Source organism: Akebia trifoliata, chromosome 8 (genome assembly GCF_017979445.1).
Source record: "Akebia trifoliata isolate Shusen 1 chromosome 8, ASM1797944v1, whole genome shotgun sequence".
Classification (NCBI taxonomy): Eukaryota; Viridiplantae; Streptophyta; class Magnoliopsida; order Ranunculales; family Lardizabalaceae; genus Akebia; species Akebia trifoliata.
In genome coordinates, this window is record NC_141382.1 from 45,800,092 (window position 1) to 45,814,543 (window position 14,452).

The 14,452-nt window shown below is 34.6% G+C and overlaps 1 protein-coding gene across 2 annotated transcripts; it reads left to right on the forward strand.

Moving 5' to 3' along the window:
* Window positions 1–466: 466 nt before the first annotated feature.
* LOC147397170 (uncharacterized) lies at window positions 467–13,278 on the forward strand. Of its 2 annotated transcripts, XM_086452669.1 has the most exons (15): window positions 472–864; window positions 3,318–3,373; window positions 3,509–3,683; window positions 4,122–4,223; window positions 4,444–4,515; window positions 5,162–5,278; window positions 6,358–6,435; window positions 9,582–9,644; window positions 9,738–9,834; window positions 11,112–11,190; window positions 11,282–11,493; window positions 12,307–12,452; window positions 12,580–12,702; window positions 12,790–12,963; window positions 13,089–13,278. In XM_086452669.1, exons 1-14 carry the CDS (start codon window positions 778–780, stop codon window positions 12,943–12,945), a joined length of 1,563 nt encoding a protein of 520 aa, XP_086308795.1. In that variant the 5' UTR covers window positions 472–777; the 3' UTR covers window positions 12,946–12,963; window positions 13,089–13,278. The 2 variants fall into 2 exon arrangements, with proteins under 2 accessions (XP_086308796.1, XP_086308795.1); XM_086452670.1 differs by having other exon boundaries at window positions 467–864; window positions 12,307–12,377; window positions 12,790–13,278.
* The last annotated feature ends 1,174 nt before the right edge of the window (window positions 13,279–14,452 follow it).

A 14,452-nucleotide genomic window follows, 5' to 3' on the forward strand; every position in this document is an offset into this window, starting at 1 on the left:
ATCATGGACGAGTAAATTCGAATGAGTCAAGATGATGAACGAGTCATCTTGGTCTCGAAGGAGTTTTAAAAACATGAGCATACTTTCAATTTTTTTAAATAAAATAAAAATAAATATTAGGGATGTGTAAAATATTAACCAAAACATAGAGGGGGTCAAGGCCAAGGGTGTATCTAAAAATTAAAATTCTAAACCACCTTAAACAAACGAGCCCCAATATAGGACTCGAGAGTTCCACTCGGTCGACGTGGCAAGTGCAAAAGGGCAAAAAAGGTGGAAAAAGACCGTGTATTTGCCACGTCGACGGAGTACAGACCGAGTGAGATTATCGAGTCCGTTAGGTTAAAGAACAGTATAGGAGAGGCAGATTCGGAACATATTTGAGTATCTTTTTGAAGGATCCCATAGTTTTACTTACACGTGGAGCTCGCACATTTGCCATTTGGACTTTGCAACCTCACTTAAGTAAATCACTAGCGATCTTATCTTTCTTCTTCAACGGTTTCTTCCAATCTTCTGCAAATATTTGTGATCTTAATTTAGGGAAGATTTGTTGTCCAATCAATGTTACAATAGCGTCTCTCTGTTTCTCTTAAAAACCATTTTATAAATTAAATAACTTTCTCTCTCGCATTTTATTACCTCTGTTCTTTTCTTCCTCTGATGATGATCGGTATGTGTTTCTTATTTTAATGGCGATTTGAAAACCAGAAAGAAGAAACTTAGGGCTTTTTTCTACTCGAAAACTACCCTAACAGACAGAGAGAGAGAGAGAAAATGGTGACGCTCGAAGCTCTAGACACGTTTCTCTTCTCTGCCAGCAGATTTTGTTGCAGTCCTCTCGCTGTTTTCGTCCAGATCCAGGTTTTGGTGATAAATTTTTTTCTTGATGATGATGATGCTCTGTTACTCTTTTTCTATCTCTCTGTGTGTGTTTCTGTTTCAGATTTTGATTTGAAGCTTAATTTACTTTTGTTTTTCGAATGATTCAATAGTGATTCTCTTTTAACGAAATTTTGCCTTTGAACTTCATATCTGAGCTTCGTTTTTTTTTTTTTTTTTGAGCGAATACTTTGCTGGAAAAATTGGTTGAAAACAGGACTTGATCATAAAAAAGTTTGTATGTAGAGCTTAATCTATGGAGTTATCGAAATATAGTTGCAAATATTATAATTTTTATGTTAAAAAAAAAAATAAAGACAGATTTTTTTTGAATAAATTTCTAATATTGGACCAGGTTTGTCAATTTAATCAGCTAGGTTACAAGACAATAATTGAACCACAAATCCCTGACCTGCAAAATAATACACCATTTTCTGTAGCCTTTCCTTTCTCAATTACAAACTTTGGGAATTATGGGTTTCCGTCTATTTATCTTTACTAGAAGAGAAAGAAGAGATGGAGACAGGAAGTTTACTATGAGTCCATTCAAAAAAAAGTTTAGTTTTTGGGTCCAATAAGAAGAGTATAATAAGAGTGAAGGGTGTCTATGAGACTGGGTGACAAATTCTAACCTTTTCCAAACCATTTACCAAGATACAATATTTCCAAGGTCCCAAGTGTTTGTATAATTTTATCACTGCCAACCCCTTAAAAACAGTATAAGTTTCATCCATGAAGTCAAATGCTGTTGTGTGATAGAATTTGATAATCAAGATGTTGATGTGGAATTAGGTTTTTACTAGGATGAAGTCGCTGACATTTTTAGGTGGAGTTTGGGATGGTTGGAAGAGTATTATCTTTGGTATGCCTGATTTGGAGTCCTCTATGTGCTGGTTGGTTAAAGTCGATTTTGATTGTTGTTTGCTTGAGAACCACAATTCTGGAGGGATTGGTGTTGTGTTCATAGATAATAAAGGCACAATTTTGTAAGTCTTTTCTATCTTCATTAGTGAATGCATGATAGAGATGCTAGTGAAGTAAATGCCCTGGCACTTGTCAAGGTTTTCTCATCTTCAACTCTCTTCTTTCCCTCCTCGAAGTAGAGGATGTTGCTAGTTTGCCATCTCCTACACTTTGAAAAAAAAGGATGAACCCAACGGAGATTTGCTTGTATCCTTCTTCATAATTTGATCTTTGTCCCCAGGAGTGGAGCTGGGATTTTCTTGTATAGGGGGCAAACTATAGTTGCCTGTAAGGTTGAAGATGAGTGGTTTTGAGGAGAAAATTTATAGGTCTTTTGTTAGATGTTGAAGAAAAGGGCATTGAGGTCATTTCTCATTAGTCTATGAGAGAAGATCTTAGTCAAGGGACAACGACATCAGTTTAAAAATATAGATAGAGATCTCAAATATCGACCAAGACGCCTACATGGCTCCGTGACCTTGGTCTTTTCTAATAGATTAACTCAAAATAACCTCAATACCCTTGGATTCAACTTAAAATTAAAAAAACCTTTGATTTCTATTCCCAAAGGCGAGATCTTCAACATCTTGAGTAAATTTTTTTTTACCCTAGCCTTGAACCGTAGGACTAATCTCCTTTAACCTTCAAACCTGAAGAACAATATATGAATTTTGAATTAGAAGATGAGATTTTTTGAAAGAAAATTTTAAGATTTTCTACAATGGGATTAAGGCGGATTCAAAATGATGGACTGGAGAAGAGGTTAAATATATTAAAATTAATTTTCTATAGAAGTAGAAGATTTTGAAGATAACTACTGGTTTTAGGAAAAAAATGAAGGATTTTTAGTTACAAGTTGAAATAAGGATATTTAAGTTATTTTTTGTTATTGTAGGTAGAAAAAACAAGGTCAATGGGAGCATGCCTTCAGTTTGAAAACAAAGGGCTTCTCAAATATTCACCCAAATGTGGAGGGGTGTCCAAATTAACAAAAATATTGGAGGGAAGGGGGGCATGTCATTAGTTTGTAAACATAGGGGTATCGCAAATGTCCACTAAAAATTGAGGGGGCATGTTATTGATTTGAATGTAAAGTGGTGTATTGAAAATGGCATGGTTTGAAAATACAGTTGGTATCTCAAATATTAACGAAATAGAAGGGTTTCTAATAAACCCAAAAACATGAGTGGGGAGGGGGCAACTGCCAAAAATTTGTGGGAGCAAACATGGGGGTAAACTCAAAATATCTCAAATTATCAACAGGGTCATGTAATTTTAAAAAAATCTTGTGGGGGCAAGTGCCACCATTGCCCCACTGTAAATCCACCCTTGTTTGTCCCTATAATCTTCTTAATTCTTGCTGTTTCTAGTGAGCCACTAGTAGTGGCAAGCTATGGATATTGTTGTGGTAGCATTTTTGCATGACTAATTCTTTTTTCTTTCTCCTTTTTTGCATTTGTGTAATGTTGTAGGGATGTCTAATTTGCTTGACTCTTGCTCTTGGATGGATGCTTGCTGCTTATGTCAGGTATCATATTTCAATGTATAGAATTGAATAATGTTTTTCTCAATAGCTCTTAGGTCATCTTGTAGTTATTGCTTGATAAGGAAATCTCATGATATAGTAATAAAATTATTGCAATCAATTTGTTTCTTCTCACAGGAATAGAGAGATCAGACGGATTAAAGATAGTATGAAACGTGGCAATGAATTTGCATTTCTTTGTCAAGATATCAATGACCTAGAGCACTCTAATCAGATCAAGTTGCCTAGAGTGTCAGTTGTTATGCCTTTAAAGGGGTTTGGAGAACACAATCTACAAAATTGGAGAAGTCAGGTTCGAATGCTTTTCCTCCATGTTAATGGTCAATTAAATTTAGGCAATGTGTAGGCTATAGGGTACATTTGATCACAAGGCCTAGGTTGCATAGTGATATTTTATTTATCTTTAAATATATTTTATTTATTATTTATAAAAATGAAAACATTCAAGGGAATCAAGGAATATGAGATAAATTAAAAGAAAGTTGAGTGAGATGGTTTGGACATGTACAATCTCATTGTGGATGGGATTGCTGGAACCTGTTAATCTCTTCTAGGAGATCATCATCATTTGTTCCAAATATTGGGGGTCAGCGTTATTTTTCCTATTTGGCCGGTTAACACCATATCTAGAGTGATATGTTCAGTCACGACACGTGTCTTTAGATATTGTGTGTGTTTTTCTGATTATCACTAATTGTTATAGTTTTGGTTCATGAATCATTGATTGCAGATCACATCTCTTTACGGGGGTCCTTTAGAATTCCTTTTTGTGGTGGAAAGTACAGAAGACCCTGCTTACCATGCTGTTTCTTTGTTGATCTCAAATTTCAAGGTAAATATTGTGTCACCAGTTCACTTGGTTTCAGAGTTGTATCCCTTACCCTTGAGAATCAGCCTCTTATTTTCAAATAAATATGTATCATGCTCTATTCACTTTTGTAATTCTGAAACACCCCAGTGGTCAGTCATTTACAGATTGCGGCTCAGCTTCTTGTTGGATCTTATTCTTTTACTTTCCCTTTCTAAGTTGTTATCCATGTTATATTTTCCAGGATAGCATTGATGCAAAGATTGTTATAGCTAGTTTCTCAACAACATGCAGTCAGAAAATTCACAATCAGTTGGTATGTTAAGTATTCACACCTATTGTCTGGTCTCTTTTGTAAATGTAAAAGTGAGGCCAAGCATTACTTAATTAATACTTTGCACTATTAATATGTCTGGTACTAATATTGAATAAAATTTCTTCTTTTTGTAAGTTAAATTGAAAAAATTCTCAAAGAGAAAATGTGATATAATACTGCTTTGCTATTAATATCATCTTTTCCAAAATTCGGTCGCTTTAGACTTTCACTATCTAAATTGAATAGAGTTTTTTTTTTTTTTTTTTTAAATGGGTAAGCTGGACTTGAACCCACGACCTCAAAGTTGTTTTGCAATGTGTCAAACCAACTGAGCTATGGGTCTAAGCCCTGAATAGAGTTTTCTTATTAAGCATGATATTGAATAGGATAGAGCACAGGCATGAACACCCACTTAATGTTTCTGTAAGAAACACATTTAACAAAGCAAGGACTATGTCACAGTTGCAAGATTGAAATAGAAATGGCAGAAACTTATGTAACACAGACCATTGGAATGGAGTTATATAAGCCCATGGACTTTATGGTTACTGTTGACATGCTATTTTGGTTTATGAAAAGTATTTGTTGATTGTGAAGTGCATCAGCTTTATAAATTCGTTGGGATTTTTGTGGCGCACTTTTACAGGTTGGTGTGGAGAGGATGCATAAAGACAGCAAATATGTTTTGTTTCTGGATGATGATGTTAGGTTGCATCCTGGGTCCATTGGAGCTCTCACTGTTGAGATGGAAAAAAATCCTGAGGTACTGTTTTATTTAGTTGTTTATTTAGGGGTGCAACTTGGTTCGGTTTGGGGTCAAATCAGAACCGAATTGGCCATAGAACCAAACCAAACCGAACTAAGGTCGTTTGGTTCGGTTCGGTTCTATGGGTTTCCACTATCCTACAAACCTACTTGGGAGCAACATATCTTTAACGAAAAAAAAAAACACAAAATAAGTAATGTACATAAAATTTCATATAATAAATCATTAATCAACCCATGAAAAAAAGTCAGTACAAGCCTTGAATTGAGAATTGAACCGAATTGATTGGTGTAAAATAATTCATATATATGCATATATACATACATACATACATACATACATGCATATATATATATAGGGTAGCGTTCTTTTGACAAAATCCTAGACAACATTCTAGACAAAGCATTTTGTCTTATATGAGCTAAAAGTTTCGGAATGGGTTGATTTTTTGGGAGGATGATCTCTATGGTGAGAAAATCACCCTCATAAAAAATTAGCCAATTCTGAAATTTCTAACCCTAGTTTATGAGTTGAAGAATTGTGAACCGTCAATTTTTTACCGTTAGTTTGTAACCACTTTTCATGGGGTTAGAAGTTTCAGAATTGGCTGATTTTTTGTGAGGATAATCTACTGACTATAGAGATCATCATCACAAAAAAATCAGTCCATTCCGAAACTTTTTAGTCATATAAGACAACTTTGTCTAAAATGTTGTCTAGGATTTTGTCAAAATAACCCAACCCATATATATATATATATTAAGGGTTCAGTTCTATAGGAGTCTTGAACCGAACCGAATTGATCAGTTCTACATTTTCTTAACCCAGAACCAAACCACGACTTGTTCCAAACCAACCTAAAGTCATTTGTTTGGTTCAGTTCTCGGTTTAAACTGAACCAAATTGCACTGATTCTAATTATGCTTATGTCAATAAGTAACCCTGACCTTGTAATAGAGAATATTCTGTTGTTTCCTATACTTCTTTGAGGTGTTTCCATGTATTGATACTGTCACATCATGTGAAGTTGAACATTTTTTTACTGCCTTATCTTTTTTAGCAAATTTTATGTGCAGATATTTATTCAAACTGGATATCCTCTTGATTTGCCCTCTGGAAGTTTGGGAAGCTACTGCATTTATGAATACCATATGGTATGGAACCGTCTATAACTTCTATGACTTATTTTTCTCTTCTTATGTGTGGTTCTCTTTAGATCTGTATTGGCTTGTTTTATTGTTTTGTTTGTTCTAGCTGCCTACGTATTCTTTTTCATCACATAAAGCAAATATATGCTCTGCTACTGGCTTTGATTGGTCTGAATTCCATAAGTTGGATTAAAAAACGATTGCATCTCACTTTTAACCACCATCGGTTACCCCTGAGTTTGTCAGTGAACTATATAGATTTGGCAAACTGCTAGTTGGATGCTGGTTTTCATCGAATTAGATCTCAGTACTTATATTGATAGTAGTTCTCTTGCTGGTTTTTGACCTTCAAAAAACTACAAAAGAGGGGAACATTCAACAACATTAGCTGTGGTAACAACAATATCAACACCACCACTACCAATAATAATACTAATGGTAAAACAATAATGATAATGATAATAGTATTTATCATTACTATGATGGAATAATCCATAGACGAAGATCCATAGAGAAGAAAACTTGAGGTAATGGTTTGCAAATAATAGTAATATATAGATAACCTAAAATGTAATAATCTACAGAGAGAGAAATCTTTCAAGGTAATAGTCTCCTGGAAGTGGTGGGCATAATCACATGCCTAGCGTGGCAACCCCAATAAGAAGAAATATTCAAGTTGAAGGTCCTAAAAGAGCAAGACGAAGATCCAATAAAATGTGGGTGGAGATGGTGAAAGGCTGAAAGCGTATACAATCTCACTTTCAATGACAAAAGACGTGGCTCTGGATAGAGTGGGATGGGATGAACAAGATTCATTTGTTGTTGTTATAGTAAGTGTTGCTGAAAAAGTTCTACATTTGTTACAGCGTGAACCCAAAATAATGATACTTAGCTTAAAAAAATAAAGAAAAAAAAATCACAATATTAAGCTACAACATCAAATACTCATGTTTGTTTTCATGTCTTGGTTTTTGAGAAAAGAGAAGTCTTATCCTCATTTCCTATACCAATATTGGGCACCTAGATTGGGATATCATGAGTTCTTTGTTGGTGGAGAGGAAAAAAACTAATGAGGGGTGTTGATATTTTTAGGGCACAAAGAGTAGACAAAGTTATTATTGTAGCTTATCGGGGCACTTTGATTGAGATGTCACAAGTTCTTTGTTGGTAGAGAGATAAAATGAGAAAACTATTCCCATCTTTCTTTTCTATTATTTTCCATTTTTTTTTTCTATTTTGATTATTATTGGCCGACCATTGAGGAAGGACATCACGTGCGATATTCTTTAAGAAAAAGCGGTGCCATCCCGTGCTTCGCAACTCGATAATCCTTCAATTTTTTATTTTTTTTTTTTAAGTTTTATTCGTCGATTGGTTAGATGATGAGTTAAAATTTTGATTTGATTAGTCAATTAAGTTAACATTTTAATTTCAATGTTCGATTTGATTGGTTGGTTAAGGTTCTCAAGATTTTAATTTGATTGGTTAATTAATTTTAATGTTTGATTTGATTGGTTGATTAAGTTCAAATTTTAATTTCAATGTTCGATTTGATTAGTTAATTAAGCTTCTCAAGATTTTAATTTGATTGGTTAATTAAGTTTTAATTTTTTATTTAATTTGTCGATTAAGTTAAAATTTTAATTTTAATGTTCAATTTGATTGGTTGATTGATTAAGGTTTAATTTTCGATTTTGTCATTTTACGTGAAAATTTTCAATTTTCTTAAGCGTGAGGTTTCTAATTTTTTTGATGTGCGTAAATTTGTCGGAAATTTATTTTGTCACGTCTTACTAGAAATCAAGGTTTCTAAAAGTTGTCGTCAAAGGGTATTTGGTCATTTTTTGCGATTTTTCGTAAACTTCTCCGTTTTCATCGATTTTAGTCTCGTTAGACTTGAAATCATATTTCTAAGGATAATAAAAGTACTTTTGAGACTTTTCGGAGGTATAGGACCTACAAGGGGTATTTTTATTATTTTGTCAATTTTTGCGGATTTTGACGTGAGGTTTCTTTTAGTCCCAATGTGATTATTTCTAAGTCTCGAAGTCCTATTTTCTTAGCGTGGCGAGGTCTCTAAGTTATCAAAATGTGTAGCGAACCTAAGCGTACGTACTTGCTAAATCAAGTGTAGAATGTAGCGATCCTACGCGTGTGTAATTTTCTATGTTGAGTTGTAATGAGTGAGAGAGGCGAAAGGAACGGCTAGAAACGGAAAAATTGGGAAAGAGACTCTCAAACTTTCGAGTTCTTTGCGCTCATCATTAGGAATCCATAACAGTCAGGTACCGAGTTGTCAAATTAGGCAGATGCAAAAATGAGATGTCTACACAACCATTCAAGGGTTTTGTCTCCTAGGACTATCAACACTTTTTCCCCTAAAATGAAGGTTTTGGATTCAACTGTTGCAATCAGAGTTCAAAGATTTGTACAAAAGCTTGTATATGAATTGAGGGTTTCAATTATTTATCATTTGAGAAAATTTTGGTCCAATTGGGGAAAGATTTGTGGTTGTCCTTGTACGATCATTGATTTTCCGTGGAGCTCAAAGCTATGGTGTTGACTACCAGTTATGTAGCATTTAGTTGGCTCCGGACCACTTTATGTACAATTTCCAAACTGCTTTGTAGCATTTAGTTTGCTCCGGACCACCTTATGTACAATTTCAAAACTGCTTTTATTCTATACCAGATCGCACCAACCATAATATACCTATAATCTCATACTATCTCTAATTTCTCTCTTTTATGTTACTTTTCTCTTTATTTTTTCCATTTAGTTGGAGATGTCCATCTCTACAATTTATCCAAGCCAATTTATCATCACAATGCTGCACACGTATTGATTCAGGATTTGTAGCCTCCAATGACTCAACTAAGGTTAGAAGGAAACCTTGCTGCAGTAGTGGTCCTTTCTATGTTTGTCTGTCGTTTATTCGATGATCAATGAATGTTCCATTAGCATACCATTTAGCTTGATGGACCTTTTACTATGGGAAACAACCATCGGTTACCTATGAGTTAGTCAAATACACATGTTTATTAGTAATGGTAGGCATCTACTTTCTAAATTGTCATCTATTACATTGCTCGTTTAAAATCTACTCTCTTTTTTCCAACTCATGAATATACTGAATATTTGTCTACTTTCAGCCTTGCTCGATGGGGTTTGCTACTGGTGGAAGAACATTCTTTTTGTGGGGAGGGTGCATGATGGTGAAACCTCTGTACTGTCTTTTTTGGTTGTTTGGTCAGATTGTTATGAAGTAAAAGTTCAATTTTTTTTATTTCTTTTGTCTATATTTTCAGATGCATGCTGATGATTTTAGAAATGACCTATATGGTGTTGTCACTGGCCTTCGAGATGGTGGGTACTCTGATGATATGACCCTCGCAGCCATAGCAGGTAATTTAGTTTCAGTGTTTTTTTATGTCTGCAAGCAAGCTAAATAAATTTAGCATCTGCATGCTTTCTCCTAAACTGTATACATTATAAATATGCTTATCCTCTGAATCTGTGAATGCTATTTGAGTCTTATCCATTAGTCTTTTTTTTTTTATCGGAAGAGAAACCCTTTCAGATTTTTTTTTTCTTTTTTTATTTCATTAGGTTCAATGCTACTGATAGATCTGAAAACTTAGATTTTCTGAGCACCGTGATACCAAGGGTTTAAAGTTTCCATTTCAGAATGCTTCAGGCAAGACATTCCAGTTTCGACTAAGACCGAAATGAAATATTGCCCCCCCCCCCCCCCCCCACACGCACACACCCACACAAAAAACAATAATAATAATAATAATTGAATTTTTGGGGAATATTTTGATCAAGATAGACTTGATTTTTCTACTGACAGAAACATTGCTTTGAAATGAGATTTAACCTTGGTCATGCTGCCATGACTCATTATATCACAGTTTTAGAAAAATATGGGTATGCTCGTCCTTGTTGCGCTATATGAAGCTTTGATTTGAATCTCTGAAGATTTTGGTTCTCTAGCTATCTGTTGAGATTAGTTGCAAAACTTCTTAATTTTTTAAATGAATAGGAATCATTGTTTAAAACATGGTGACAAAGTCAGGGTTCAGGAATAATTTGGCAAGAAAAAGCTTTGGAAAAAGTCGGGAAAAAATCAAACATTGGATAAATTGAAAAAGTAAAAAAAAAATGTTTTACGTATAAAAATTGTAAAAAAAAAAAAAAGGTGTATTTTATATATTAAATGAAAAAATAATACTAAAAAAATTGTTAAAAACAAAAATAATTTGTGATTTTTTTTGCAAAAAATTGTTGATTAAATCATGGTTTTTTTTAGAAATCAAATATTTTTTTCAAAAAAGTAGTGATTTAATTGACAACTATTAAAATCATGCTTTAATCCCAATTTTTTGAAAATATCGCAGATTTTTGTCACTATGTTTAAAATCATTTTGGACATTGTAGAACTGTCAGCCATATTAGTTAGGGTCAATATCGTACATTGTACCACACTTGTACACAAATACGGGGATCACCCGAATTTGAAGTTGAAACGTAGGGTCAAAATTTTGGTGGGGTTGGATATATATATAGGCAATTGTAACACATTTTCAGGTTGCAGGAGAGTTAAATCAAACAGGGAGGCTCTCAGGTGACTATGCCTTTTTAACTGCTAAGCTAGCTTTAATTTTTGTTTTGCTTTGCAGGAGCACATAAAAGACTCATTACATCACCACCGATTGCCGTCTTTCCCCATCCCCTTGCAAGTGATCTTAGTTTTGTGAGGTTTGTGATGTTCACTTTCAGTGTTTCCTTCAAACTAATTTGGCATCCTCATTTTTCCATGTTTAATTATATGTTTTCTTGTTATTGTTAGATATTGGAATTACTTGAGAAAGCAAACATTTGTTTTGGAATCGTACATGACAAGAGTTAACTGGATGATGAACCGTGCATTATTTACTGTTCACTGCTATCTATCCTTGGGATTTGTCACACCATACGTTATGGCTATGATTCATATTGCTTCAGCTTCAAGAGCACATTTTAGACGTTACCCAACTGAGGAAACAACTTTTACTTCTTGTGGTGAGCGCATGACTTTCCCTTTTTAGGTAGGGTTCGATTCAGTCGAAAGTCCTTGTGTAGGATAATATTATGTATCATTCTTCTTTCTTTACGCCCAAAGATTGATTACAAGCTTTTAATAGGATTCTTAAAAGGCATGTGCCTCCCCCTTATATACATAAGCTTTTGATGGAAAAATGAAATTTTCTTAAAGCCTCAAGGTCTCTTTTGAGAGCCTCACCCTGAGACTAAGGTGTAAGCCTCCAATGCCTTTGAAAACATTAATTGCTACCTTTAACATGGGTTTAAATTAGGGCTTAGAATTGTCTGGTTCGGGTTGGATCTGAGTATATCCATATCCAGATCCAAATCAGAATTCGGATCTTATTAGCAAAAATCATACCTGAACCATTTTGCTTTCACTAAATCCTGATCTGGATCTGCCCCAACCGAATTATTTGATTAGGGTTGGTCAGGTCGTATAATTTTGGGCTGTTCAACTTTTTTGCTATTTTCTTTTCTAATGGCTATATATACTATTTTATTTTACTATTATAATTGTTTTATTTTATAAGAATTCATATTATATTAAGCAGTAGAAAAAAAAAGATATTTTGAAAAACATAAAAAAATATATATATATAATTTTTAAAAACAATATATCATTCGGATCTAGGCGGACATGGTGATGGATCCATAACTGACCCGAATCCAACCCAGATCAAGGGACATCAACCCATATTCTATCCATTCAGTGAATACCTTATAGAGGACTTGGGTTCAAAAACCCACCTTCACTATTGACCTCTAATATACCTGCTTGCTTTGGCCTAGGTTTGAAACTTGCAGGCTGCTTGGCTATATGCACTGTTGTAGAACTCCTTTCAATGTGGAACTTGACGAAGGTAGAAATCCAACTGTGCAACATGTTATCTCCAGAGGAGCACCCAGTCTCTCTTGGTTCTTATAACTGGGGCCTTGTAAGAATTTCCGGATCCTTGATAAAGAATGAAAATTGTGGAAAGTAAAGCAAACTTGCATTTACAAATATGATACTTATTCTTTCACATCGATTATAATTCTCCCAATATAACTGGTATTCGACAGGTCTTTATTGCAATGCTGGTAGACAACTTCTTATACCCAATATCTGCTTTGCAATCACATTTTTCTCAGTCAACAGACTGGTCTGGAATCAGATACCACTTGAAGAATGGGAAGATAAGCAAGGTACGTATGATGATAAAAGCCTTTGTTATATTTGAGTCGTGTTTTTTTCTCAGTAACTGTTTTTTTTTTTTTTTTTAAATTGTGCAGATCGAAAGAAGTACTAAGGAATGTGATTCAAAGTATTCAGATTTAGGAGGAAAACACCTGTATGGAAAGAGGGGAGTTCCTCCCAAAATCTCGTTCCTTGGCTCTTTGGTAAGAAATTTCCCGCAGTGGCGCCAACCAAAGAAATTCGATGTCTAGCTAGCTAGGCCCTAAGAAGTGAGAATTTGTCCATGTGTTCTGGTTGATTTTTCTTTTTTCTTTTTTTAGTTTTAATATTATTTCCTTGTTTTCTTTTTCATTATTTTCATTCAATCAATTTGATTTTTTTTTTTTTTTTTCAGTTTCAGCCCTTAATCATTCATGGGGTTGATTTTGTACTGCCACTGTGTTTGTTAACATTGTATAATTATGTAATTAAAATTTTCCAATTTAGACAATTGAGTTGTGTAATCCCTGTTTTATTTTAAATGTTACCATGAATCTGGTCTCTGATGCAGAGGCCCTAGTGTAAGTTTTTCTTTTTCAAATTCATTGGTGGTGTTTACGTCCTTAGAATTATTTCTCAATTAAAATAGTATTGGATTGGTACCTGCTCAATACAGTTTGATCCAAGTGATCCAATCCAACTTGACCAAGTCAGACCCTCTTAAACAAGTTGAAGATAGGTGTCGAGGATGTCAATGCTGGTACCTACCATGTCATAAATGGCCTGCATTGTGCCTCATGGCATCGGCTCTTGCGATGACTTCGATAGTTTCCATGCATTAGATGCTTCACAAGAAGGGTAGGTCAAGTGTTCAAAACCCAAGCAATGAATTCCTTGGGGCCACTCTTGGGTGGATTTACACTGGGGGCACTTGCCCCATATGAATTTTCAAAGTATCGATCTATTGTGACAGATATCAACAACGGATAAAAAAAATCCGTTACCATTGCCCCCACATGGGCAAAATCCTGGCTTCGACACTGGCCACCCTCTAAGGTCCAGTTGACTTGACTCAACCAGTTGCACATAGGACTTTTCAAGGAGATGGTGCGTGTGACCATGTGATTAGTCTCACTCGATGGGTGGGGACCTGGAATGAACCCAGTTCATAGGGTTAGGTAGAGAATTCGTTCCATGGTTTGATATGATATGCATGAAATCTGACGGTCAAGATTATATACATATGCCGATGATGCATATCTTGCTCTTAATTATCGCAAGGATTTGTTATACACTGCCTTGATCATGTGTTATTCCTTGAATCACACACATCATATGTACATCTTTACTATTAGATTGAGAGAAGGTTGCATAGTTGTTTGTTTACACAAAAATTTGGAAGACTAAAAATGCCCCCATTTTTACAATCCAACCACACTATTATCAGGGTCATTATCGTCAAAAGAAATAGAATTTCAATCCCACGACATCCTATTTCACTATATTAAAAAAAATGTGCTTTATCTCTCAGGACCCAACTTCTTGGTGGTCGGTTCCTCCTATCTTTAAACTAGTACATTAGAATTGAATTCTAAAGAGTCTTTTCTTGTTAAACATAATTTTTTTTTTTTTTTTTTTAACAAACAAAGAACAGCCTATGACAGTTGTCGACAGGTGATTGGCCAAAAGTTTACAACACTTTCAAGGTGTGACAGCAAAGTTTGACAAAGCCACTTATGATGCTGTTTCTCGATGGTAGACCCTCATTCATATATAAGT